At 45.9% G+C, this 27213-nt stretch overlaps 1 protein-coding gene and 1 long non-coding RNA gene across 7 annotated transcripts in view; one reads left to right on the top strand and one right to left on the bottom strand.

Annotated features, from left to right (window-relative positions):
- Positions 1-9844: 9844 nt before the first annotated feature.
- The window catches only part of LOC120102868 (uncharacterized), a 24290-nt gene continuing 6921 nt past the window's right edge, over positions 9845-27213 (bottom strand). The window contains exons 1-3 of one of the 4 annotated variants that reach the window (XR_005504742.2): positions 15146-20276; positions 12993-13394; positions 9845-11464 (exon numbers count right to left, since the gene is read on the bottom strand). This is a non-coding gene — a long non-coding RNA (uncharacterized LOC120102868). Of the gene's footprint in view, positions 11465-12992; positions 26212-27213 lie in introns of those variants that run through there. The other 3 variants (XR_005504741.2, XR_010051791.1, XR_010051792.1) reach the window with 3 other exon arrangements.
- Positions 10672-27213, top strand: part of Hemgn (hemogen) — a 20157-nt gene continuing 3615 nt past the window's right edge. Inside the window, exons 1-3 of one of the 3 annotated variants that reach the window (XM_063287059.1) lie at positions 10672-10805; positions 20276-20407; positions 24094-24187. In XM_063287059.1, coding sequence (XP_063143129.1) covers positions 10757-10805; positions 20276-20407; positions 24094-24187 — 275 coding nt within the window. In that variant the 5' untranslated portion in view covers positions 10672-10756. Of the gene's footprint in view, positions 10806-11866; positions 12001-20234; positions 20408-24093; positions 24188-27213 lie in introns of those variants that run through there. The other 2 variants (NM_001389257.1, NM_133294.2) reach the window with 2 other exon arrangements.

The raw sequence follows: 27213 nt of genomic DNA, 5'->3' as shown, positions 1-27213 counted from the left end.
CGAAGGCGTTGGCCATCACACTTCCTGCGCATGACGTTCATGGGTCTGTTTCTCTCAGTAAACTGTGAGGTCTCACAGGCCAGCAACTGTGTGACTCATCTCTCACCCCCAAATGAGAGCACAGTCCTTATTCATAACCAGCATTCACTGCTCGTCCGTAGACTGGTGGACGTCTCCACCCTCCTCAGCTTCTGCAAGGCCCCCCTGTACCCCCTCCAGCACTGTCAAGCTCCTGGGAGCTCACCCACGGGCCAAGAGGCTGGTGGCCCTTGGAAGTTGAGGGTTTGGGCAAAAGGGAGAAGCCTGCAGTTGCCCTGCTGAAAGCTTCTCTGTCTGAGGCTGTGACTCTTAGCAGACGTGGGGACCAGCACAAGCCCCTTCCTTGTTTTTCATTAAACACTGCACTCCTTAAAGAATGCTCTCGAAGGAACCCATTTGTGGCTAACTCTGTGGAGGGATTGGTGACGGGCAGAAGAGAGGGTCGTTGTTTATAGTAAGAGTGTCTCTGGCTGAAGAATGCGAGAGCTGTGACCAACTCTGCTTTCAATATAGCTACTAGCGCCTGCCTATGCTGTCAGACACACCTCAAACTCATGATCCTCCTGCCTCACCTCCCAAGTGTTAGCATTTCAGGTATGAGCCTCCATGCTGGGTCTGATGCTCTCTTTTAAATGCACTCTACACCTTAAAGGTCACCAAGACACTTCCAGCCTGAGGATGGTGGCTCACCTCTTTAATCCCACTCCTCTGAAGGCTGAGGCAGGTGTTTTGTAGCCTGGCTGTCCTGGAACTCTCTACGTAGACTGGCTTTGAACACATAGAGAACTGCCTGCCTTTGTCTCCCAAGCGCTGGAATCCAAGGTATTCACCACTCCACCCAGCATTTCTATCTTTAAAGACCTCGGGACGTCCTGAAAGGGAAAGTGATGGTGTGACTCACAGCTTCTTCACCCATTAAAAGCAGAGGCCTGAGGAACCGAAGTCACTCTTCCAGGGCCATGAGACAATAATCAGAGCCATAACCTGTAGGGTTCTGCAGTTTTCCTTTTTTGGAGATGGGGAGATGGTTGAGGAAGAGAGGATTTCAGACAAGGGCTCATGTAGCCCAGGCTAGCCTCAAATTTACCACATGGCCAAGGTTTGCCAGGAACTTCTGATCCTCCTGCCTTTGCTTCTCAAACACTGGGATTATATATATGTACAGCTATTCCTGGCTTCTTAGGGTTCTCTTTAAAACAAACAAACAAAAAACAACTACCCCCGCCAAACACACACACACACACACACACACACACACACACACACACACACACACACAGAAAATGGAACAAAACACCATGGTTAAAATAAAAAGAACCCTTTTGTTTGTTTGTTTGCTTTGTTTTGATTTTCCAAGACAGAGTTTCTCTGTGTAGGCGTGGACATCCTGAAACTCACTGTGTGGACCAGGCTGGCCTTGAACTCAGAGATCCACCTGCCTCTGCCTCCCAAGTGCTGAGGTTAATTCCAGGCGTGCTCCACCACCGCCCTGCAAGAACCTTTCTCTGTGCCTGTAGAGGGTCTTTAGTTAACTCTTAGAAAACTTGGTTAGAAGACATGAACTATCATGATGTCTGGATTTATTTTGAGATGGCATCTCACAACGCTGTTGAGGCTGCTGTGAACTCTGGATGCACAAACCCTAGCTTCCTCTTAAGTAGATGGGATCCTACATTTCATAAATTTAGCATATACTGTATCTCAAAGTTCATCTCGGTCTAGAAATTAGTTCTAAGGCATTTCCAGACCAAAAAGGATCGCATCTGCCTGGTTTATCAGAGTAAAGACTGTCCCATTTCAGCTGCCCACTTACCAGCCTAGTCTTCCTTCTCCGGCTTCTCCACAACGCAGCTGTTATCTGATCAGGCTTCGCTTCACTTCCTCTACCTGCCATGACCAGGATTTACAGCCAAAGGCATTTCCTCACGAGACGGAGGTGTCAGCAACCTCGGCTGAGATTTTAATTTAACACCTACTGAGAATTCAATCAACTAATTAGGAAGCTTTCACTCTGCTCACTCCATCCCCTAGAGACAGCTATGTCCTTCAGGGTGCCATCTTGGGGAGTGGATGTGAGGTGAGAAGGAGGTAATTAGGTGTTTTGCTATTGTTTTCTGTTTTCCTTGCAGGACCAGCCATGAACCGTGAGCTTTATGTATGCTGGGGAAACGTTCTACTGCAGAGCTGGGGCCCAGCCCAAGAGGTGTTCGTTTATTATTTTTTTAAAGACATTATGGGGTTGGGGATTTAGCTCAGTGGTAGAGTGTTTGCCTAGCAAGCCCAAGGCCCTGGGTTCGGTCCCCAGCTCCAAAAAAAAGAACCAAAAAAAAAAAAAAAAAGACTTATTATGTATACAATGTTCTGCCTGCATGTATGCCTACACACCAGAAGCAGGCACCAGACCTCACTATAGATGGTTGTGAGCCACCATGTGGTTGCTGGGAATTGAACTCAGGACCTCTGGAAGAGCAACCAATGCTCTTAATCGCTGAGTCATCTCTCCAGCCCAAGGAGACAAAAATCTTAATTCATGCCAATCCTCCAGCTTCGGTACTTTCAAGGACGCAGATTCAGGTTACACCATTCCATCTAGCTTGGGCAGGGGGTTGTTTTTGGTTTTGAGATGGGGTCTCATAAAGCCCAGTCTGGTCTTGAATTTGCTCTGAGGTGGAAGATGATGTGGAGCTTCTGAGTCTCTTGCCTCTACCTCCTAAGGGCTGGGATTACTGGTGTGCACACACCACTACCCTGGGTTTGATTTGGTGCTGGGGAGCAAATGCAGGCCTTGTGCATGCTAGGTAAACCATCTACCAACCGCACTCCATCTCCAGTCCTGTTCTTGCTTGTTCGCTTTTAATGTGGGTGTCAGTATGAATGTAAGCTGCATTTGTATCCGAGCCTATGGAGTCCAGGAGAGGGTGTAGGAGTCCCTGGAGTTGACTGTGGGCCACCTGATGAGAGCAAGTACTGGGAACCAAACTTGGGTCCTCTGGAGGAGCAGGAAGAGTTCTTTGCTGCTAAACCAACTCTGCAACCCTCACGGCTGTCTTTTGAGGCAGGTCCCAGGTAGTCCAAGCTGGATCTTGAACTCACTATGAGGCCAAAGGTGACTTTGAACTCTTGATCTTCTCGCCCCAACCTCTTAAAGTACTGGGTACTGAGATTACAGGTGTGTACCACCATGCAGCTACAAAGGGAGGTTTTTGTTTTCCTTCGGATTCAAGGTTCAAGGGTTCTACTTTGTAGTTCAGGCTGTACTGAAATTTACTGTGTAGGCCAGGCTGTCTCAGAACTCATTATATAGTCCATGTTGGCCTGGGACTCAGTCATCGGCTTGCCTGTGTTTCCCTTCAGCTGTGGTTACAGGCATGAGCTATCTATCATGTCTGTCAAGAATAGAGTTTTGTTATGTCAGATATGTGCAGGTATCCTGGAAGGGCAGTTTGCATAGCTAGATGAATTAAGTTACTTAAGATATTTACCCTGGGCAAGGTGGTACACACTTGTAATCATACCATTTGGGAGGCTGAGATAAGAGCATTAGAAGTTCAAGGTCATCCTTTATGTATTATATATCAAGTTGAAAGTCAACCTGGGCTACATGAAACTTGTCTTTTCTTCTTCTTCTTCTTCTTCTTCTTCTTCTTCTTCTTCTTCTTCTTCTTCTTCTTTCTTTCTTTCTTTCTTTCTTATTTATTCTTTGTTTCTCGAAACAGGGTTTTCTTTGTAGCACTAGCTGTCCTGGAACTCACTCTGTAGATCAGGCTAGCCTCGAACTCAGAGATCTGCTAATCTCTGCCTCCCAAATGCTGGGGTTAAAGGGATTAAAGATGAGTGCCACCACCGACTGACAAAATCTATCCTTTCAAAAACAAGAGTTTAGGGCTAGAGAGATGGCTCAGCAGTTAAGAGCACTGACTGCTCTTCCAGAGGTCCTGAGTTCAAATCCCAGCAACCACATGGTGGCTCACAACTATCTGTAATGGGATCTGATGCCTTCTTCTGGTGTGTCTGAAGACAGCGACAGTGTGCTCATATACATAAAGTAACTAAATATTTAAAAAAATTATGTGTATTTGTGTGAAGTTGCATGAGCTTATTATATGCACTGCATGTATGTAGGTGACCACGTGACCACGGAGGGCAACATGCATCAGAATGGGCAGCTGTGGTGACCTGGTTTGTATACTTTGGGAACTGAAACAGGTAGTAAATTCTCTGAAGCACTGAGCCATCTCTCTAGCTGAAAACCTGTCGTACAACAAATAAACAAAAATGTTTTAGTTAGGTGTGGTGGAGTGTGCCTAGAGTCCCAGAACTTGAGAGGTAGATGCAAGAGAATCAAGAATTCAAGGCCAGCTTTGACCACACAGTTCTAGGTCAGTAGGGGCTTCATGAGACACTGTCTCATGTAAAAAACAAACAAACAAACAAAACTGCCTGCCAGGCTTCTGCCTGCCTCCCAGTATGAGAACCATACATTGCACATAAGTCCCAGCTGAGCCAAAACAGAAGTTAAGATCATCTCAGGGGGGTTTGTTTGGGGATTTAGCTCAGTGGTAGAGCGCTTGCCTAGAAAGCGCAAGGCCCTGGGCTCAGTCCTCAGCTCCAAAAAAGAAAAAAAAAAAGATCATCTCAGGGGCATTAGAAACCCTACCCACATGCCGATACAGAGTCCGGATTCTGGCCAGGTATAGGGTGCCCTGAAGTTAGATGATTTGGGGTTCAAAACCAGCCTAGACACAGAATTCCAACGCTAGCCTAGGCTACACAGAGTTCCAGACCAGCCTGGGCTACATAATAAGCTCCTGTCTCAAGGAAAGAAAAGGAAACCTACAAGATAAAAGGTAAAGGGGTTGGGGATTTAGCTCAGTGGTAGAGCGCTTGCCTAGCAAACACAAGGCCCCTGGGTTCGGTCCCCAGCTCCAGAAAAAAAAAAAAAAAAAAAAAAAAGAAAAAGAAAAAGATAAAAGGTAAAGCACTTGCCACCAAGCCTGACAGATGCCCCAAGTTTGATCCCTGGTATGCATAGTAAAAGGAAGAGAGACTCTGAAACTCCTAAAGCTGTCCTCTGACCTTCACTTGTGTACCATGGCAACACATGGCTTCAGCAAATAAATACATGTAATTAAAAATATGGAAAAGAAGGAAAGAAAGGGAGAGGAAGGAAAGGGAAAGGGACAGGGTTCCCTGAGAAGAGACATACGGTCCACAGTGTTAACAAGGAAGGCTGTGTGCTTTATGTAATGTGTGCATCCAACGTCTGTTTTGTCAGAAAGTTTTTCAGATAGACAAAGTGTGAGTCATGCTAGCAGTTTGTAGCAGTCTTTGCGGATGGCTATTCGGCCTGGGTTTGTTTTAATTTCTCTCCTGACCATCAAGGACATTCTGACATTTAAACACAGGAGCAAGAAGGGTTGGCCCACCGAGATCACGACTCATGAATAACAGTGTTTGCCACCAGGTCCGACGACCTGAGTTTGATTCTCAGTACCAACATGGCAGAAGGAGAGAGCTGGCTGTCATGCGGGTTGTCCTCAGACCTCCACAGGCATGCTGTTGGCACATGTGTTCTCTCCCTAAACACACACCAAATAAAAATAAGTGTGATAAAAGAAACGCGATTCTTCCAGCTCAGAAAAAAAAAAAAAGAGAGAAAAGAAAAAGAAACGCGATTCTTGGCCAGGTGTATTGGGATTACCTGTAATCCCAGATGAAGCAGGGGGATTGCCACAAATTTTTGGTGTTTGTTGATTGCATTACACAGTTTGGGGCCATCCTGAGCTATAAGGCAAGATCCTGTCTTAGAGAGAGGGAGGGGGAGGGGAGGGGAGGGAGAGGGAGAGGGGGGGAGAGGGAGAGGGAGGGGGAGGGGGAGGGAGAGGGAGAGCTCCTGCTGATGTGATGTCACCTTACAGTCTGTGTAGACCTGTTAGCCTTCACTCCCAGTGGAGTGTGGGACTTTGCTCTGTAGCTTCCACACAGGAGTCTGCCAAAGCTGGGCAAGGCTGTTTTTAGTTTTTACCTTTTGAGTCAGGGTCTCAGACATGGACATCTAGACAAGGATGATCTTGAATTCCAATTGGAATGGCCCTCCAGTTCCATCCAGAATGCTGACTAGCATCCACACCCTCCCCACTCCCAGTTAATGTGGTACTTGGGATGGAAACCAAGGATTCTTCCAGCTGAGCTACAGCCCCAATCCTGCTCCGGACTCTGAGGCATGAGACAGTGATAACTATAAAGGAAGACGATTCGGAACACAGAGAGGCACAGCCTCACCTTGATCGCTCCCAGGATACCTGCAGGTAAAACCAGACCAGAGCAGACCAGATCCTGAACATCCTCTGGTAAAGGTGCTAACAGTTGCTTTGGAGCATGTCAGGCAAGAAAGACCTGCTTGCTGAAGTCACTCCTCCCCCGCCCCCACCTGGCTAAAAATACAACCCGAGTGTCACTGGATACTGACAAAGCACACAGGAAAACCCTAACATTTGTTGAGCAGAACGCAATAGACTGTCAATTAGCTAAGTGTTTGGTATGCAAACACTCTGGGTGCTTAACTCACCCAGAGGAGGACTCAGAGGAAAGAGGAAACAGAATGTCAGAGAATCAGGGAGCAGACTGGGTCCCTCCAAGGAGAGTTGCTAGAGCCAGAGCTCAGGACCCAGTAGATCAGTCAGAATCACACAATTACCCTCCATGTCCACCAGAGGCACCAGGAGCCTGATTGGTTCATATATATATATATATATATATATATATATATATATATATATAATATGTGTGTGTGTACATATCTCCATTCATATATATAATATCTTATTTTTCATTCATTCCCTGGATCCTCCAGCAGCCTCTAGAGTTGGAATGTCTCCTTCGGATCAGAGTCTGCTGTAGGTAATTACAACTCAAGCTCCAGGGGACAGAATCTGCTAGAAACAGAGCTTTGGGATATCCAGACAAATAGGGCTAGTCATCAGCTTAGGTTCTAGTACATATTCTGTGCAGGGAAGCTAAGATTCAAGGGGGCGAATCTAAACCCCAGTTAGAGCTGGAGAGTTGAGCATTCAACTACCTACCTCAGAGAGCAGCTGATTGGACAAGAGCGGTGGGTGGCAGTCTACAGAGTCGGGTGAGTCCTTCCCTCTAAGTCTTTGAAGCACAAAGCAACTCCAGCTGAAGGCGGTTAGTTAGTTTAGTGTTAAAACAGATTTGGACTTGGTTTCCCAGTACTATAACGGTAAGTCAGTAGCCAGGTATGGCAGGCATACCATAATGGCGGTGTGTGGGAGGTTAGGGAGAAGTCGTGGGATCGGAGCCATATAGGGGAGACCCTCCCTCATTAAAAACCCAATTGTCTAAAAAAAAAAAAACCAAATAAACAAATAAATAAAACCAGAAAACATGAATGGCAGCAATAGGGATGGAACCTGGGGGCTTCACACACGCCAGGCAAACGCTCAACTGCTGAGCTGTACCCACAGCCTTCTTTGTTTGCTGTATTTTTTTAAATCTTTATTTATTTTGCAAAGTAGCAAGAAAACATTATTCAAAAGCAAAGTGATAGTACAGATTGGAAATAGACTGTAAGCAAGGAACGGGTCACCTGAGTGAGAAAGTAAATTTAAATTTTTAAAAAATATTTATTTATTTATTTATAAGTACACTGTAGCTGTCTTCAGACACACCAGAAGAGGGCATTGGATCCCATTACAGATGGTTGTGAGCCACCATGTGGTTGCTGGGATTTGAACTCAGGGCCTCTAGAAGAGCAGTCAGTGCTCTTAACCACTGAGCCATCTGTCCAGCCCTAAATTTGAAATTTAAATTTATTTAAATTTTTTGAGACAAGGTCTCTCTGTAGAGTCCTGGGTAACCAGGAACTTGCTATAATCGAGGCTGGCTGCCAACTCATAGGCTACCCTCAAAGTCACGTGACACCACATCCAGTGGTCTCTTGTTTTTATTTTATTTTATTTTATTTTATTTTTGTAGGTGTGGCTGTCCTGGAACTTGCTCTGTACACTAGGCTGGCCTCAGACACTCAGAGATCTGCCTGCTTCTGCCTCCTGAGTGCTGGATTACACATACAGGTATGAAGCACTCTGCCCAGCTTCTTTTGATTGTTAAAACAAGAATTTATGAGTCCTAGGCTGGCCTTAAATTCACTGTGTAGGAGATGAGAAAACTTTTTTTTATGTTTTTTTTTTTTTTCTCTTCTTTTTTCGGAGCTGGGGACCGAACCCAGGGCCTTGTGCTTGCTAGGCAAGCGCTCTACCACTGAGCTAAATCCCCAACCCCGAAAACTTTTTTTAAAAAAAGATTTATTTATTTTTATTTATATGAGTACACTACAGACACACACCAGAACAGTGCACACTATCCCTTTACAGATGGTTGTGAGCCACCATGTGGTTGCTGGGAATTGAACTCAGGACCTCTGGAAGAGCAGTCTTAACCACTGAGCCATCTCTCCAGCCCAAGAAAACTTTTATTTTGATAGGTCGGTATTTATTTAAACGTGGTTTAGAAGAAATGTAATTTGTCATACCACGGCCTGTGGTTTTGCTGATGATGCTCATGGCTTCTTACAGCAGTGACCTAAGAATTTCATTTTAAACACTTAGAGGGAAAAAAATGAGTTTATTCAAGGACAAATAAGTAAAAACGCAGGAGAAATGAAGGCAGAATGTTAACAACCTGAATGTTGTGGAGCCGCTTCATCGGGCCAGGGGATACGGCAGATGGACTGCCAACCGGGAGCTCAGAATGCCAGTCAGTCAGCTCCAGTCCACAAGACACAGGTCCCTCCCTGGGCCTCCATTTCCCTGCTTAGGAAGTGCAGTGCTGGGATGCCATCTTTAGCTTTGTGACTCAGCGCTTCTAGATCATTTAATGCTATTAAGGTCATGCTGGCCAGCAGCAGCCTGTATCTTGAGGTCACCTTTGTGCCAGGCACTGTGTTGGAAGGTGTCATTAAATTGACATTCTTTTTTTTTTCTTCCAGAGCTGAGAACTGAACCCAGAGCCTTTCACATGCTCTACCATTGAGTTAAATCCCCAACCCCTAAATCCGCTATTCTTTTTTTTTTAAGATTTATTCATTTATTATATATAAGTACACTGTAGCTGTCTTTCTTTCTTTCTTTTTTTTTTTTTTTTTGGTTCTTTTTTTCGGAGCTGGGGACCGAACCCAGGGCCTTGCGCTTCCTAGGTAAGCGCTCTACCACTGAGCTAAATCCCCAGCCCCGTAGCTGTCTTCAGACACACCAGAAGAGGGCATCAGATCTCTTACAGATGGTTGTGAGCCACCATGTGGTTGCTGGGAATTGAACTCAGGACCTCTGGAAGAGTAATTGGGTGCTCTTAACCGCTGAGCCATCTTTCCAGCCCTAAATCCGCTATTCTTAATCCTTTTTTTTTTTTTTTTTTTTTTTTTTTTGATTCTTTTTTTTCCGGAGCTGGGGACCGAACCCAGGGCCTTGCACTTCCTAGGCAAGCTCTTTCTCCGCTCATTCATTGACTATCCTTCTTCTCCCCCCTCCCCCCCCCCCCCCCCCCCCCCCCCCGGAGCTGGGGACCGAACGCTGGGGCCTTGCGCTTCCTAGGCAAGCGCTCTACCACTGAGCTAAATCCCCAACCCTCTTTGAACGTTTTTTAAAAAGATTTACTCGTTTTTATTTTGTTTGAGTATTCTGTCTTCAAACATGTATGTTTACTACAGGCTTGCCCATGGAGGTCAGAAAAGGATGTTGGATGCCCTGGAACTGGAGCTACAGATGGTTATAAGTCACCACATGAGTGCTGGGAATGGAACTCAGGCCCTCTTAACTACTGAGCATCTCTCCAGGGCTCGTGCTCACCTCTTTACTTCAAGGTTGTGTTTGGTCTTGATGGTGCTGGGATTTGAACACAGGCCCTTGCATATGCTAAGCGTGACCTTCACCATTAGGCCACACTCCAGTCCCTTCCCTTACTTTCATTTTCTTTCTTTCTCTAACCCCCCCCCCCCCCAATCTTGTTGGGTAGCTCTGAATGGCCTGGACCTGGATTATGCAGACCAGGCTGGCTTCAAACTCAGAGCCTCACCTGCATCTGCTCCACCAAGTTCTGGGCTTAAAGCTGTGCTCTCCTCTTAGTTTTCTCTGCTCGGGTTTTTAGGGGGGTAAAGTTGCCTTTGTGTACCCAGCGGCCTGCGGCCTGCGTAGTTCCGAGTATAGGATAGTCAACGGGGGTTGGGGATTTGGCTCAGTGGTAGAGCGCTTGCCTAGGAAGCGCAAGGCCCCAGCATTCGGTCCCCAGCTCCGGGGGGGGGGGGGGGGGGGGGAGGGGGGAGAAGAAGGATAGTCAATGAATGAGCGGAGAAAGAGCAAGCATAAAGGGGGTAGGGGGGGAGCCACGAAAGGAGACGAAGAAGAAAACATATTGCTGCCCTATTGGATCGAACACCAGGAGAGCAGGGTAGGTAAGGGCAGGGCCAGCCTCAAAGGATGCTGTCTTAGCTTTCACAGTCATGAGATCACCTGAGGAGGGCCCATTTGAGGAACTGCCCAGATCAGATTGGTCCTGTGGGCATTCTGTGGGGGATGTCTTGATGGTCAGTTGACATAAGAGGTCCCAGTGCATTGTGGGTAGGACTAACTTGTGATCCTGGACTGTATAAGGCAGCTAGCTAAGCTTGAGTCTGCATGGTCCACTGAAGTTCCACCCCTCCATGGTTTCTGCTGTACTTCCTTGCCTGTGTATGAGTTTCCTGGTCAGAGGTAATGTCAAGCATGCCTGGCTACAAGTTCCTGTCCCTGCTTCTCTCAAGGGTGGACTGTGACTTAGATGCTAAAATTAGCCCCTTCTTCTCCTAAGTTGCTTTTGGTCAGAGTGTTTTATCATAGCAATGAGTGAAATGTGGGGCGGTGTGACAGGGCATGTGTTTAGTTCCTGTGCTCCTGTGGCCTCCACTATAGAAGAGTACCGGCCTTGAAGGATGTTAACAAGAGTTTTTTTTTTTTGTTGTTGTTGTTTTGTTTTTTTTTTTTTGTTTTTTTTAAATCATACATGACATATATAAGACAGTGCCAAGGATATAGCAAGCAATGGCTAAATACATATTAGTTATTATTATTTCTGTGGAATAAAGTGAAAAACGTATCCCTATCAGGAAAAAATTCAAGATGATACTATATCAAACAGAGAGCTCTGCCTTCCTTCCAGTGCCAGATGACGGCCAAGGCCAGGCTCTTCATAGGCTACAGCATGCGATGTCTTCATCTTTCAGTCCCGAGGCAGCGTTAGGCATCCATCTCTCCCCTCAGAACAGAGATATCACCGTTCAAGGGTCATGGGGCGGCCAGGTGTGGTGATGCTGTGTGCACTCTCGGCAGTCAGGAGGTTGAACTCAAGGCTAACCTGTGCTGTGTGGAAAGGCCTGGTCGATAACAAACAAAAACGACAGCAGAAATATATTCAGTGTTTGGTGAATGAATATAGCGCAGCAGATGTATTTATACATAAAAAATAAAAATATGTGCTAACAAGTGAGATCATGGTTCTGGAAAGGGAGATTATTCTAGGTAGGGAAAGGCAGTGGAATCGTAGAATCAGACAGCCGTGGTTTTGAGCCTTAGCGCTGTTTCTTTTGAAGTTAGGTGACCTCGGGGGCCGATTTAAACTCACTGAGATGGGAGTGGTGTCTGTTGGCCAGTGTCACTGAGATACCTCAGGTAAGTTGGGCGCCCTCTGTGAGGTCACAGAGCGGCTACTGTCCACACCAGCAGCAGTAGCAGGGCTTTCGTGATGCACTCTCACTTGCTACCTGGAAGGCTGGGCACAGGGAAGAATACTGGGAAACCAATGGTACTGGATGTGCTGGAAAGACTCAAGGAGAAATAGGGAGGGCAAGTGGAGCTGTTTGATTGGCATGGGAGAGAACACCAGGAGGCTGACCGTACTGTCTGGACTAAGGTTCGTCTTCCCTCCAAAGGCACGCTGAGACTTTATAGGATTTTAGACGGTGCAATGACGGTCCAGGGCTAGCAATGGGGGAAATGTTCCAGCTTTTTGTGCGGGGTAGGCTGGGAAAGTGAGCAGAATCAGAGGGGAATAGACCTCTCTTGAGGTTCCACCATGCTTCTAACGGAGGGGTGGAAAAAGCAGAGAAACAAGAACGACACAAGGGGGGCTGGGGCTTTAGCTCAGTGGTAGAGCGCTTGCCTAGCAAGCACAAGGCCCTGGGTTCAGTCCCCAGCTCTGGAAAAAAGAAAGAAAGAAAGAAAAAAGAACGATACAAGAGATACTGGCCAGATGGAGTTTATGGGGTCGTATAAGGTGGACTGCCAGGAGAGGTAGCACATACCTTTAATGTTAGCACTTAGCAGCCAGCCTTCTCTACAGTGAGTTCCAGGCAAGGCAAGACTATACATGGTGAGACCCTTATCAAAAATGAAAGGGAGGAGGAGGAGAGGAGGAGGAGAAAGGAGGAGAAAGGGGAGGAAGAGGAAAAGGAGGAAGAGGAGCAAGAGAAGGAGAAAAAGGAAGAGGAAGAGGAAAGGGAGGATAAAGGGGAAGAGGAGGAAGGGAAAGAAGAGGAAGAGGAAGAGGAGGAGGAAGAGGAGCAAGAGAAGGGGGAGGGAGAAGAGGAAAAGTTAGGCCTGGAGGTACAGCCTGTAATTCCAGATCCTAGCTATGCAGGAGGCTGAATCAAGAGGCATATTTGGTCACAGAGTATACTTGGCCAGCCTGGAAAATTTAGTGAAAAACCTGTCTCAAAATACAAGTCTTAAAAAAATAACAATAATAACAAACAAACAAACAAACAAAAAACCCCTTGTCATTAAAAAAAAAAGGGTTTGGGATGTAGCTTAGTAGCAGGTCTAGCAGGTATCCTGGGTTCATACTCCAGTACCATAAAAAATGTATTTCCTGTTCACTCCCCCCCCAAATAATATCAAACTCACCTCTCTTAAGAAGGCTTTTGGATTGTTTCTCTTTATCTTGTTTCGATGTCTGTCCCCCCATGTTCATTTGGTTTTATTTTGGTTTTATGAGAGGGAATCTCATGTAGCCCAGGCTGGCCTTGGATTCATACTAGGTAGCCAAGGTTAGCCTTGAACCTCTGGTCCTCTTGAACCTGGGATTATAGATGTGCGGTATCACACCTGTTTTATATGGTGCGGGGGGGGGGGGGGATCAGCCAGGCGGCTAGCAAGCACTTCTCCTGCTCAGCTGTGCTGGGGTTTAAGCTCCTCGTTGGCAAAGAATGATCATCAGGGAATACCTGAAGATGAGAGAGGCCGTCACGCTGGTTGAGGTTGGCACTAGGCATCACTGTAATACTTGAGAGGCGAGAGTTGAGTCAGCTGTGTAAGGTGCGAGTGTAAAGTCAAGAGGAGCAGGGGCTCATCCTCAGTCAACCCCCACCCCACTCTAGGACAGCGAAAGAGCGGCCTGTGAGGAGGGGCTGGTACTGAACTCAGTACCTCCCTAGGCCAGCGCCCTGCCTCTCAGCTACCCTCCCACCACCTGAAGTGTGGGGGTAGGAGGATCCAAGAATGTATTATTAGTTCCATTGTTCAGGAGAAACAGGTCTGTTGGTGACTTAATAAGGTGGAAGCAAAAGTCTTTCCCCAGGTGGGTGCCACTCCCTAAGGTGTAGTCACTGATGCCTACCGGAGTTATTATTAAATACTTTAATATTTGCATACACACAATAGAACAGGTGTACAATATAGTGTCATGTTTAATGTGAAAAGTTTGTGCGTATCCTTTTAAGGTAGTGGTGGCTAGATAGAAGCTAGGCTTCAGCTGTTCCTACGCTGTAGGGAGTATTATCTGGTGTTCCAAGCAGCATCTGTGTGAGCAGAGACAGTACACATTATCACATGACCACAGGCTGACAGGGAAGCAAGAGCCAACGAAGCTCCAGCCATTCTTTGAGGAACAACTGGAAGCTTCAGAAAGAGTTTTGTCAAGAAAAGGTGCAGTAACATGCCGCCCAGCACTCAGGAGGCAGAGGCAGGCGGACTTCTGTGAGTCGGAGGGCCAGCCTGGTCTACTTTTTTTTTTTTTTTCTTTTTTTTTCGGAGCTGGGGACCGAACCCAGGGCCTTGCGCTTCCTAGGTAAGCGCTCTACCACTGAGCTAAATCCCCAGCCCCTCAGCCTGGTCTACTTAGTGACTTCCAGGCCAGCCAGGGCTGTGTAGTGAGGCTCCTCCTGGGATTTTGTACCCCCTGCTGTGTTTAGGAACAGGACCCAGCCTCACTGGAACACTTCAGTTACACAGTGCACTGCCCAGATGTGTGGGCCTCATATCTGCACAGTGTCTCACTTCCTATAGAGCTCTCTTGGTCTCCTTACTCCTCACAGAACCCGCCAGATTATTCTGTTTTACAGAAAAAGAAACCAAGGAGTGGAAAGAATTAAGTGACTCTACCCAGATTACCCCGTGAGGGGATGGTGCTGCCCAAGTCTTTTGCTCTCTTGGGTGACTTTAAACCCTGCTCCTGTGGCTTTCACAGCACCACAGACTAAGCAGGTGACGAATAAAGCAGGCTCTCCTGCTCCTCTTTAAGGGCTCGCTCTAAAGTTCTATCAGTCAGTGATGCAGGCCTATAATTCTAGACACCTGGGAGGCTGGGGCAGGAGGATTGAAAGTTTAAATCTAGGGCTGTCGAGATGGCTCAGTGGGTAGAGGTGCTTGCTGCCAAGCCTGACCAGAGTACAATGCCTGGAATCCAAATGGTGTATGAAGTCTGTACCAGGGTGCACATGGGCCCATACCTTCTCCCTCTGCCCCCTCTCCACACATTTAAATAAAAAACTATTAAAAAAAAAACCCCAATAACAAAACCCCTTAGTCTAGCCTCAAACAACACTATCATTTTTAAGTCAGCTTTGTTATTGAGTGAGCCGTGTCTGCTGCATGGCTAAGCTGTTTCCTCTGCTCTCTTATCTCCATGAAGACCTCCAGCCAGGGGTTCCTAAATGTTTACTTCCTTCCCTCCTATGCTTCTAGTCTATTTGGGTCTCTGAGAGACACAGCCAAGATCCGGCTCCTTAAGTAGACCTGCTGGGTGGCCAGGTGGGACAGCCATATGTCTTGAAACCTACCTCTGTGTAGTTCAAGAAGGGCCAGGCTTGGAGGCTGAGGGCCGGGGTTCCCAGCTCTTGCCGTCAGTCTAGCTCTGTGACTTTGGTTATACCAGTGTCCTCATGGAGTTTCTTGCTGTGAGAAGGCAGGACAGTAAGAGCTGTGTTGGAAAGAAGCTGTGAGGACCCAATAAATGCTAAATGAGGCCCTGTGTTAGGTTAATTGTCTGTTTCCACCATCTTGAAGAATCTTAATGATGTTCAAAGGAGGAGACCTGGGTTTTCATTTTGCCCTGGGCCTCAGCAAATTACTATCTGGTTTAACCTGTATGTCCACAGCCAAATCTATATTTAACCTCCCTGGGTGCCACAGTCTGTAATGAAGTGAATTGAATTGTTAGGAAAGAAACTGTTAGGTCAGTCTCCAGGCCTTCGTTCACTTCACAGCAGCAAAATCTGACAAGAAGGGAGACATGATTCCTGTCCAACTAAGCAACCTTCCTGCACATCCTGCTTTTCTGGTTCTCGGTCCCTCGCTGTCCTCCCTGGCTGAGACAGCACATTCAAACTAAAGTGCTCATCTCCCCACAACTTCCCCTTCTGGTAACGGCTCCATCTTCCCAGCCGTTTACTCCCGAACGTTTGTCTTTGGCTTTTCCGACCCATGTCCGATTTGTAAATTAACCCAGGCCACCTGTCCTATTTCTGACCACCACTTCTTTACCACGGTTGAAGCCCAAGCTGTGGTCACTTCTCACGTGGTTCATCTTTGTGTCCTTCTGACTGGTCTCCCTGTTTCACTCCCTTCTCAGTCCACACAGTATCCACAGCCATCCTTTAAAGACGGGAGTCAAAATTGCACCAGCCCCCTGCTCAGATCATCTGTGGCTGTCTATCCCACTTGGTCTCCTCTGAGCCCCCACTCCTTATCCTACCATCTCCTCAGATCCTCCAGGCCCTGTATGCTGTCAGCACCCTGGCTCTCTTTCCATTTTGTTAGCCTGTGCAAGTCAAGCCTCACCCTCCCACCTTACTTAAAGATTGCAGCCACCATTGCACCTTTATTCTTAGCTTATCATTCCTGGCTATTATTGTCTTTGGATGGACTTATATCTCTGTCTCTGTGTGTATCTGTCTCTGTCTCTGTCTCTGTCTCTGTCTCTGTCTCTGTCTCATTCCAGGGGTTCTGTATAACAGACAAAGCTGGCTGTCCTAGAACTCACATGAATCACTACACACACAGCTTCTGATCTTCTTTTATTTTTGACTTATTTCCTTTGTTTTTGTTCTTTTCTCTTTCTTTCCTTCTTTCTTTCTTTCTTTCTTTCTTTCTTTCCTTCTTCCTTTCTTCCTTTCATTCGCTCTCTTTTTTTTCTCTTTGAGACAGGGTTTCTCTGTGCAGCCTTGGCCGTCCTTGAACTCAGAGATCTGCTTCTTGAGTGCTGGGATTAAAAGGAAGTGTCACCGTCTTTTTTTTTTTTCTTTTTTTTTTCGGAGCTGGGGACCGAACCCAGGGCCTTGCGCTTGCTAGGCAAGCGCTCTACCACTGAGCTAAATCCCCAACCCCTGTCACCATCTTTTTAAAGGCTGTAAACTAAGCTGGGCATTGGTGGTGCACACTTTTTATCTTAGCACTTGGGAGGCAGAAGCAGTCGGATCTATGAATCGAGGCCAGCCTAGTCTACAGAGTGAGTTCCAGGACAGCCAGGGCTATACAGAGAAAACTGTACAAACAAATAAATAATCTATAAACTACATAATGTCAGGGACTTTTTTTTTTTTTTAGTTTTTAAACAGGTCTCACTAATAGCCCAGGCTAGCCTTATACCCTCCTACCTCAGCCTCCTGGAGCTGGGCATTGATTTAAAAAAAAAAAACAAAACTCTTGAATAGCTAGCTGGTGGCCCTGTTTTAAGTAATTCACAGCAGTGGGACATCTTCCCAGGTAGCTCTCTGCACACACAGAGCTGAGGCCACTTGTGGGGATGACTGGAGTCAAGTCTCCTTTGAGATCATGCTATGGGGACAAACAGGTGACTCGGGACTGGTGATTGCCTGTCCTGCCAGGAGCTTGTGGCCTCGAGGGAGGGTTTATGTGCATATGCACATAGCTTTAGAATAAGGCAGCCTTTGTTATAAAGACCTGGTCTAGGGGTACAATGCTTGGCCCCTCACACTCAGTAACAGAGGCAGACACAGAAGGATTGTACCCTTGGGCTCACAGCATGGCTATTTCTGTCCCAATTCCCGCTCTTGACCCTTATCACCTCAGAGACACCTTGCCTGACTTCCAATCTAGGTTTCTCCAAAGTGTCTCTACTGCTCCCTCCACCCTCAGTCTGTTGTCAACTTGAGACCCCACCCTCCCGAGCCTCTCACACTGCTTCTAGATACAGGGAGAGTGGTGCAGCCACAGAGAATGACCTTGGGGAGTTTTCATGGAGTACAAAGGATCTATGTTCTATCTCCTTCCAATAAAGATGTGTGTCCTTGGGCTGGCAACTTGCTCAGTTGGTACAGTACTCAGCTAGCATTCATGAAGTCTTGGGTTCTGACTTCTCATCAGATACTCCCGGCATGGTGGTCCCCACTTGTAATTTTAGTACTCCTGGCATTGGAGAGGGAGGGAGAAGGGTAAGACATTCCAAACTCAACTTCAGCTACATACTGAGTTCAAGGTCAACCAGGGATACATGAGACTGTGATTTAAAAAAATAATGTACTCCATCCCTTTTGAGTACAAAGAACTCAGGGACTACATTGCCCACCTCTGTGGCCTGACAATTTTGCTCAGAAGGTAGATAGCACAGGGTGCACATCCTGTCCAGTCTACTCCATCCCTGAATAGGTATCAAGAACTCTGGAGGAAATCTGATTTAGAAATAGTTCTGCCATCCTCTGAAGGTGTTCTCAGAAGGATTCTATAACACTGTTTTATTGAACTATTACCCAACTATTAAAAATTAGAACATTCTAGGGCCAGACATGGGGCACATGACTTTAATCTCAGCAGGCAGAGGCAAGTGGAACTCTGACTTCAAGGATAGCCTAGTCACATAGGAAGATCCAGGACAGCCAAAGCTATATAGAGAGACTCTGTCTCAACAAACAAACAAACAAACAAACAAACAAACACCAAACCAAAACAAACAAACAGAAAACCAGAAAAAGCCCAAACAATAACAAAACAAAACCCAGAAACCAAACTAAGAGTTACAGCATTTAAAATGCTGGTCTAGGGGTTGGGGATTTAGCCCAGTGGTAGAGTACTTGCCTAGCAAGCGCAAGGCTCTGGGTTTGGTCCCCAGCTCAAAAAAAAAAAAATAAATAAATAAATAAAAATTAAAATGCTGGTCTAGATTATAAAACATAATTTTCAAAGATTATATCGTCGAAGCCTTTAATTCTATATATGAAAACCAAAAACATTTAAAAGGTATATTAGAAAATGCCTCTTATTCTTCTCCATGAGGTCCCTCTGACTAGCACTCCCCTGAGAGTTCCCTGGATTTTCAATACTTTACTTGCAAGATGGAGAGGTAAGGAACAGGAGGTGTGAACCTTGCTTGTTTACCGCAAAGGTAACACTTTAGTGGTGGGGACTTGGGGGTTTGCTGTATTGTCACCAATTCTTTTCAGAATGTTTCAAACAACATTCCTCAGCTACCATGATATCACACATACCTAATCCTAGCACTCAGGAATCTGAGGCAGGAGGACGGTGAGTTGAGTTCTGCCTGGTTGGTGATCCTGTTCAAAGCAAACAAGAATAAAGAAGGGAAGTAGATCGAGTTATGTTAAACTCAATAAGAAACTCATGTGTGCCACCACACTCTACTAATTACCACCTTTCTGTGTGTTCTCTTATACCCACATATAACATAGAGAAGGTATATAGTACATGTGCACATAAAGAGAGAGAAGGTAGCCAGAGAGGTAGAGGAAGGAGACAGAGGTTCTCATGTAGCCCAGGCTGGTCCCTACTTCCAGCTTCTTAAACAGATAGCTGAGGACAACCTTGAACTTCTGACCCTTCTGACTGTACCTGTCAAGTGCTAGGATGGCAGTTTATGCCACTGTGCTGGGCCCACGTCCTTACTAATAGTAAAGCACCTAACATGTATTGACATGAGTGTGTTAGATACCAAAGGTACCGTCTCCATGTTCCAGGTCTGTGCTGGCTCCAGGCTAACTTGAACTAGGAAGGCTCTGGAACTCAAACCTTTTTCCTCTCAGTCTATCTCCAGAACACAATGGGCCCTGTGTCTCCTGACCTTGGCCTCCATATTCCCTCTTTGGCTGAGCCGTGGTTTCCTGTGCCTACTGCTGTCTTCAGGCCACTTATCCGCTGGAGAGCAGTTCCTTCGATTTCAACTTCATTTCTGGAACATAATGCCAGGTCTTTTCACTCAGAGAGGCTCCCCCCGCCACCTGCCTCTCCGGTCCGTTAACAGCAGGCTTCACTAGTCATTGACTGGTGAGCAGTGGAGGTTAGCTTTGTTAGCCTAGTTAGGGCTTTGTGTCTATTGTCTATTCTAGGGTCACAACAGCAAGGCTTGCTGATAGTTTGCAACAGCTTACGGTGAAAAGAGCCAGTCCTAGGAAGATTAATCAATAGTCTACCTAGGAAGATTAATCGATAGCCAACTCTATAGGCTTCACTTTCATAAGAAATGTCTGAAACAGGCAAGAGTGATTGTTCACTCACTTGGCAAGTAGAGGCACAGGAAAGGGATGTGGGTTGCTCTGGGCCATGGAGTTGGTCAGAGCCTAAACCCAGGGTTCTTCCTATACATGGCCACCTCCATTCATGAAAAAGCCATCCTTCCGGCCACAGCTTGGAATGGCATAGCCATTTGGTGTCCTAAAAAGGAACCCAGGCACATAGCAGTATGGCTGCTGAGCAGGAAGCCCCACATGACTGACTGTGCCATAGGGGTTCCCTGTATAAAAGTGAAGCTTGCAGGATGACAGGGCCATTGACAACCATCCCCCCTCCTTCACACCTGTGCAGTGTGATAAAGAAAGTGGAATTCGCCCACAGCTGTGGTCTAACCAGATAAAACTTTTAGGCGGGAAGTGACAAGCAGACTTGAATGTGTGTCTGTGGTTTTTTTTTTTTTAAGTGTTAGTTTTGATATTTTCAAAAAGCTTTTAGGTTGCTTGTGAAGTCGGAGCAAATACCAAGAAGGCGTTGTGGCAAGATGGATGTGAGGAAGGACCAATCTCATCTGACGCTCAACCAGACCCCTGAAGCTCATGTAGAGAAGTCCCATGCTCCAGGTAAAGACAGAGTGGGGCTGCTGGGGGATGCTGCTTTCCTCTTTCTTTTTTCTTTTTTTAGTTGTTTGGGAACTGGTTAGATGAAAGGGGCAGTGGGATGCATCTGTGGGAAGATGGGCCTGACTCACTGAGCTGCATTTGGATGCTAGGAACTTAACAGTCTAGAGCAACCCGAGGGGAAATAAAGAAATTGTTAGTGAGAAATTCTCTGAAATGGGAGAGAGTGGAGATACCCAGCACTGGGCAGCTGTGGCAGGAGGATCCAACTCCTCCTGTTCTGTGACAGAGCCAGTTGGCAGGACGTTTGGAAGGATGTGACAACAGGAACTCCTCTAGGGTCTGACCTGTCCGAATGCTTACTCTTTTGGCTTTTAATTTATCTTAAGATCTATTCTAAAGTAACATTTCTCTAAGTGTTGTGTGGAACCCTGGGCTCTAAGTTATCCTAGGGCACAGTTTGAAAACTTTTAGCTTTTAATGAACCCATAGACTCTTTCTTGGACTAAAAAACCTTAAATACACAGGCTCGATCACAAAGGTCATCATTGTATTAAGATGGCTATCAACACTGTTAAAATCATGATATAGGGGTTGGGGATTTAGCTCAGTGGTAGAGCGCTTGTCTAGCAAGCGCAAGGCCCTGGGTTCGATCCCCAGCTCCGAAAAAAAGAATAGAAAAAAAAAATCGTGATATAGCAGTATATGTGCTTACTTATAGATGTGTTAAGTCATAGCATACATAGTATCAAATCCGAAAAGAATCCATATCCACAAGTGATCACACTGACGCCACACGCAAGAACTGTAGTGCCAAGTAGGAAAAAAAATATCCCGTCATTTCTTTGAGTGATAGACAGCCACACTGCTGAAACCACTGTGGCTTTTTACTCACATTCCTACTTTGAAGAAAATTATATTTGGAGTTTGGTAAAAATATAATTTATATCTATTGAGGATCCAGGAGCTGGGAACATAGTTCAGTAGCATAATGCTTGACTAGCATGTGTGAGGCTCTCGGTTAAATTCCCAGTGCTACTAGATAAGGAGGAAGGAAGGAAGGAAGGAAGGAAGGAAGGAAGGAAGGAAGGAAGGAAGAGAGAGGGGGGGAGGGAGAGAGGGAGGAAGGAAGAGAGAAAGAAGGAAAGGAAGGAAGGAAGGAGGGAGGAAAGAAGGAAGGAAGGAAGGAAGGAAGGAAGGAAGGAAGGAAGGAAGGAAGAGAGAGAGAAAGAAAGCAAACTGTTGCCCCAAGAACAACAGGAGTCCTGGTCCAAGGGCACTTCCTTTCTTGGACTGCCAGTGCAGAGCAGACACCCCCACATGCTGAGAGGCTCTGTGTTAAAGAACTACTAGTTTTTCTCAAATTTAGGTCATAGTAGACTTAAAATTTTTTTTCTTGAAAAATTGTGTAGTGTTGTACATTGTCATACATGTGGATATGTCTGTATTTGTGCGCACAGTGGGTACAGACACATAGGCATGTGTGCTTAGGCCAGAGTTTGACATCAGGTGTCTGTTTCACTCATTGTTCTCTACCTTAGATATTGAGTTAGAGTCTCACACTGAACCCAGAGCTTGCTAGTTTGACTAGATGACCTAGCTGGTTAACTTTGGGGACCCCTGTCTCAGGCCTTACAAACTAGGATCACATGCAGGCCAACAATACCCACTTAACCCATATAAGTATGGGCACTGGATATGTATGAACTCTGGTCCTCATGTTTCTGTGGTAAGTGCTTTACCTGATGAGCCATCATCTCAGCCCAGAATTTGCTGTTCATAGTACCCTTAGTGTCCCAAATAATTTTTTTAAGATTTTTTTTATTTATTGTATGTATGTGAGTACACCGTAGCTGTCTTTAGACATACCAGAAGAGGGCATCGGATCTCTTTACAGATGGTTGTGAGCCACCATGTGGTTGCTGGGATTTGAACTCAGGACCTCTAGAAGAGCAGTCCGTGCTTTTTTTTTTTTTTTTTTTTTTTGGGTTCTTTTTTTCGGAGCTGGGGACCGAACCCAGGGCCTTGTGCTTCCTAGGCAAGCACTCTACCACTGAGCTAAATCCCCAACCCCCAGTCCGTGCTCTTAACCGCTGAGCCATCTCTCCAGCCCCCCCCAAATAATTTTTAATAAATACAACCGTAAGGGCAGAATCTAATAATAAAAGCATCAGTCGAGCAGGGTTTGCTGGTACATGTCTCTGGTCCCAGCAGAGTTAGGATAAGGAATTCGAGGCCAGCCAGGGATGTACCAGAGAGAGACCCTGTCTACCATTCCTCCAAGAGAAAAAAAAAACAGTTATGTGAATATGCTTACTTCAGTTGGATATTATTATTTGGTCTTTTATGATAGGGTTTCTCTGTGTAGCCCTGGCTGTCCTGGAACTCACTCTGTAGACCAGGCTGGCCTCGAACTCAGAGATCTTCCTGCCTCTGCCTCCCGAGAGATGGGATTAAAGGTGTGCCCCATCATGCCAGGCTATGAGTTGATTTTATTACAGTTTTACATATAAGGAAAAATGACAAGTGGTAATGATATTCTGTGTTTTCCCATGAGTGGGCTGAGTGGCCAGAGAAGGTGTCACCTAGCTTAAGCACCATGTCACAAGAAGATTATAGTGTTGAAGGCTGTGTCACAGAACTGTTTTTGACCTAATGTTGGATGAATAAAAGATAAAAATCTTGGTAAAAATCACTACTCTGTAATATGTGGCATGGATGGAGAGAGTGAATGCAGTAAAGACAGGTCATTATGTCAGAAACGATAGAATAAAGCCTTTTAAAAAATTACCTGTGCAAATATAAATTTATTTTGAGTGGGTCAGTAGGTTGATAGCACACTTCTGAACAAATCTGTGTAGGTCTCAAAGCTTTTCACACTTAAATGCTCATTAAATGCCTGCTCCAGCCTTTAATCCCAGAACTTAGGAGGCAGAAGCAGGTGGATCTCTTGAGTTTGAGGCTAGCCTGGTCTATGGAGCAAGTTCCAGGACAGCCAGGGCTACACAAAGAAACCCTGTCTCAAAAAACAAAACAAACAAACAAAAAACCCTAAAAACTAAAGAAAACTGTTTTGCTCCCTGGGTATGTTGCTGTAAGTCTTTAATCTCAGCGCTCCTAGTGCAGAGACAGGTGGAGCTGTGAGTCCAAGGCTAGCCTACACAAGTTCCAGGTCCAGGCTACATACTGAGACCCCTATCTAAAAAAAGAAAAAAAGAATCTTCTCCACATTTCTTTTCTTTTCTTTTTTTTTTTTTTTTTTTTTTTTTGACTGTGTAAGGATAGGGAAGACCTAGTCCTTGAACTCATAAATCCAGGACAAAACCCAGGGTAGTATTTCTAAAATTCTGTAGGTATCTGGAGAGATGGCTCAGCAGTTAGGAGCACTGGCTGTTTTCTCTTCCAGAGGACCTGGGTTCAATTCTCAGCGCCCACATGGCAGCTCCCAACTGTCTCTAACTCCAGATCTAGGGAATCTGATGTCCTCTGCTGGCTTCCTTAGGCACCAGCCATTCATTCCTGTGGGGCACAGACACACACGCAGGCAAAAACACCTGTCCGTGGGAAATAATATGATGTAAAGGTAAATAAATCATAACTTGTGACCAAGCTTGTGTGGTGAGATATTTGCTTAGGCACACCATGGGTCACCGGTACACACTGCAGTAACTTCGCTTTTCACCCGGCAGACATCATTGGATCTTGGAGTTTGAGAAACAGAGAACAACTGAAGAAGAGAAAAGCTGAGGCACAGGGGAGGCAGACGTCACAATGGCAACTTGGGTAGGTTCCTTTCCTAAGAGGGGAGTGAGCGTGGGTGTGGCACGGCGGTGCTCCTGCTCACACAACCTTCACAACAGTCGTCCGAGTCGCCTGGTGTTGTGCCTGTGTGTTTTTGCTTTAAATTTATTTTTTATTTTTTATTTTTTTTTCAGAGCTGGGGACCGAACCCAGGGCCTTGCGCTTGCTAGGCAAGCACTCTACCACTGAGCTAAATCCCCAACCCCCCCGTGTGTTTTTTCTTTGTGTGTTTGCTTCTAATGTAGAGTCCAGTGGGTTAACTCTCTTGCCCAAGGTCACAGCAGTAGAGTCGTGACACAAGAAACTTCCCCTGCTTTCTTTCTCTGTGTCTCCATCAGCCCCTGCGGCAGACATCCAGGGAAGCTTCTGTTACCCTTTATTGGTTTTGCCAGTGTTTAAAGGGTACTTTAGGTCTGATTTGGTGGTGCATACAAGCGCTCAAGAGGTGGTGTTGGGAGATCGGGACTTTAATGCTTCACAGGGCTTAGTGAGAACGCAAATTGAAACACAAAGACTGACTCTTTTGCCTGCTCTTGGGACCCTTTTCCTCCTACTGAGTTCAGCCTTGATGTGAAGATGTACACCTAGTCCTGTTGTAACTTGTTATAACTTGTTTTGTTTGGTTGATAACCATGGGGCCCCCGCTCTTTTCTAAAGGGAAACAGAGGAGAAGTGCATCTGTGGAAGAGGGGATGTGGGGGGAAGGAAGGGAGGAGAAACTGTGATCTGGATGTAATATATGAGAGAAGAATACATTTAAAAAATAATAATAAAAAAAGAGAGGATACACGGCATGATGGCTCACACCTAAAAATCATACAACCTGAGAAGCAAAGGCAGGAGGATTGCTGTGAACTCCAGGCCAGGCTTTGCACTACAGAGTAAAACACTGTGGAGCTGGAGAGAGAGATTAACAGTTAAAAAATACATATTGCTTTTGCCAAGGACACAAATTTAGTTCTTACCATCCACATGGAGCTACTTGAAAGTACCTATAGCCCGCTCCACAGGGGCCCCTACGTCTCCAGACTCACGAGTGTACAACTACACACACACACACGCACACACACACACACGCACACATACACACTACACACACACACATACATCACACACATACACACACATACACACACACGCACACACACACGTATACACACACCACACACACGTACACACATACACACACAAACACACACACACGCACACACACACCACACACATACACACACATGTATACACACACATACACACATACATACACACACCACACACATATACACACACACGCACACACACAAGTATATACACACACACGCACGCACACACACATATACACACACACCACACACACATACACACACATACACACACACCACACACATACACACACAAACACATGTATACACACACATACACACACACACCACACACATACACGCACACACAAATACATATGTATACACACACACCACACACACATACACACACAAACACACATACACACACATACACACATACACACACAAACACACATACACACATATACACAACACACACGTATACACACACACACGTGCGCACACACACATACACAATACACACATGCACACACGCGCACACACACAAACACGTGTTACATGCACTTCCCTCCCACATAAAATACATAAATGTAAGGGGAAAATTATCATTTGACAAGGTTGGAGTTAGGCTTGGTGCTGAGCATCTAGAATCTAGCATTTGGGAGAGAAAGGCAGAGGATCACCAAGTTTGAGGCCAGCCTGGGCTACATAGAAAGACCTTGTCTCAAAACTAAGACAAACAACAAAAAAAGGATTTCATAATCGTCTTGTTACCTTGGAATAACAGTTCAAAAGGCTGAGGTGACAAGCTTGGCACGATGTCGCACACCTTTAAAACCCCAGCACTCCGGAGGCAGAGGAAGGCGAATCTCTGAGTTTGAAGCTAGCCTGGACTACAGAGAGTGTTCCAGGACAGCTAGAGCCCTGTTTTGAAAAGAGAGAGAGAGAGAGAACAAATGCTGAGATGCTGTAACATTACCCTTGGGGTCCCTGTACCTTTATTTGGTTTAATTTTTTAAAGAGAGGGCCTCAGAGCCATGTGTACTGACACACCTTTAGCCCCAGCACTGGGAAGCCAGAGATATCTGAGTTTGAGCCTGGTCTGCTCTACATGGTAATTCTCAGGCTACCTAGTAAAACACAGTTGCAAAATGACAACAAATAAAAAAGGTAGGTCTCACACTAGCCCAGGCTGGTCTGGAACTCAAGTCAGTCCTTTTCCTCAGGTTGTAGAATACTGTGCTTACAGGTATATGTCACCATAGCCACAACCCAGGACTTCTGTGGGGAGTTCTGTCTACTCATATAGGGCATTTCTATCCAAATCCAGGATTTTATCCTTTTTGAGACAGGGATTCTCTGTGTAGTCCTGGCTGTCCTGGAACTCACTCTGTAGACCAGGCTGGCCTCAAAGTCAGAGATCCCCCTGCCTCTGCCTCCCGAGTGCTGGGCTAAAAGGTTTATGCCACCACCACCTGGCTTCTTAAAAGTTATATTTTAAATCACATTTTATTTATTTAGTATGTGGGTATGTGGGAGCATCCAAGCATGTAGAAGTCAGAAGACAACTTGTAGGAGTAGGAGTCAATTCTCTCCTACCACCGCATGGACCCTGGGAACAAATTCAGGTCATCAGGCTTAGCAGAAAGTGCTGAGCCATCTCCTCAGCCCTAATTAAACATTTTAATTACTTGCCAACCAGTGGATTTCCATAGGCTTTTCCATACATCTTTAGTTTGGGTTAACACATTCCCTCTCTCTTATGAAGGTATTTGGGGGTGGGGGTGGGGAGGCAGCAAGAAGACACCGTCAAGGGTGACCATCAGGGACACCATCCACCTCCTTTGAGACAGGGTCTCTCTCATTGGTCTGAGCTCATCAATTAGGTTCAACTAGCTGGCCCAGGGATCTCTGCCTCACCAGCTC

The sequence above is a fragment of the Rattus norvegicus genome, chromosome 5 (assembly GCF_036323735.1).
Source record: "Rattus norvegicus strain BN/NHsdMcwi chromosome 5, GRCr8, whole genome shotgun sequence".
NCBI classification, from domain to species: domain Eukaryota; kingdom Metazoa; phylum Chordata; class Mammalia; order Rodentia; family Muridae; genus Rattus; species Rattus norvegicus.
Note: the sequence above shows the minus strand (reverse complement) of the source record. Positions and strands in the feature narration are given on the sequence as shown.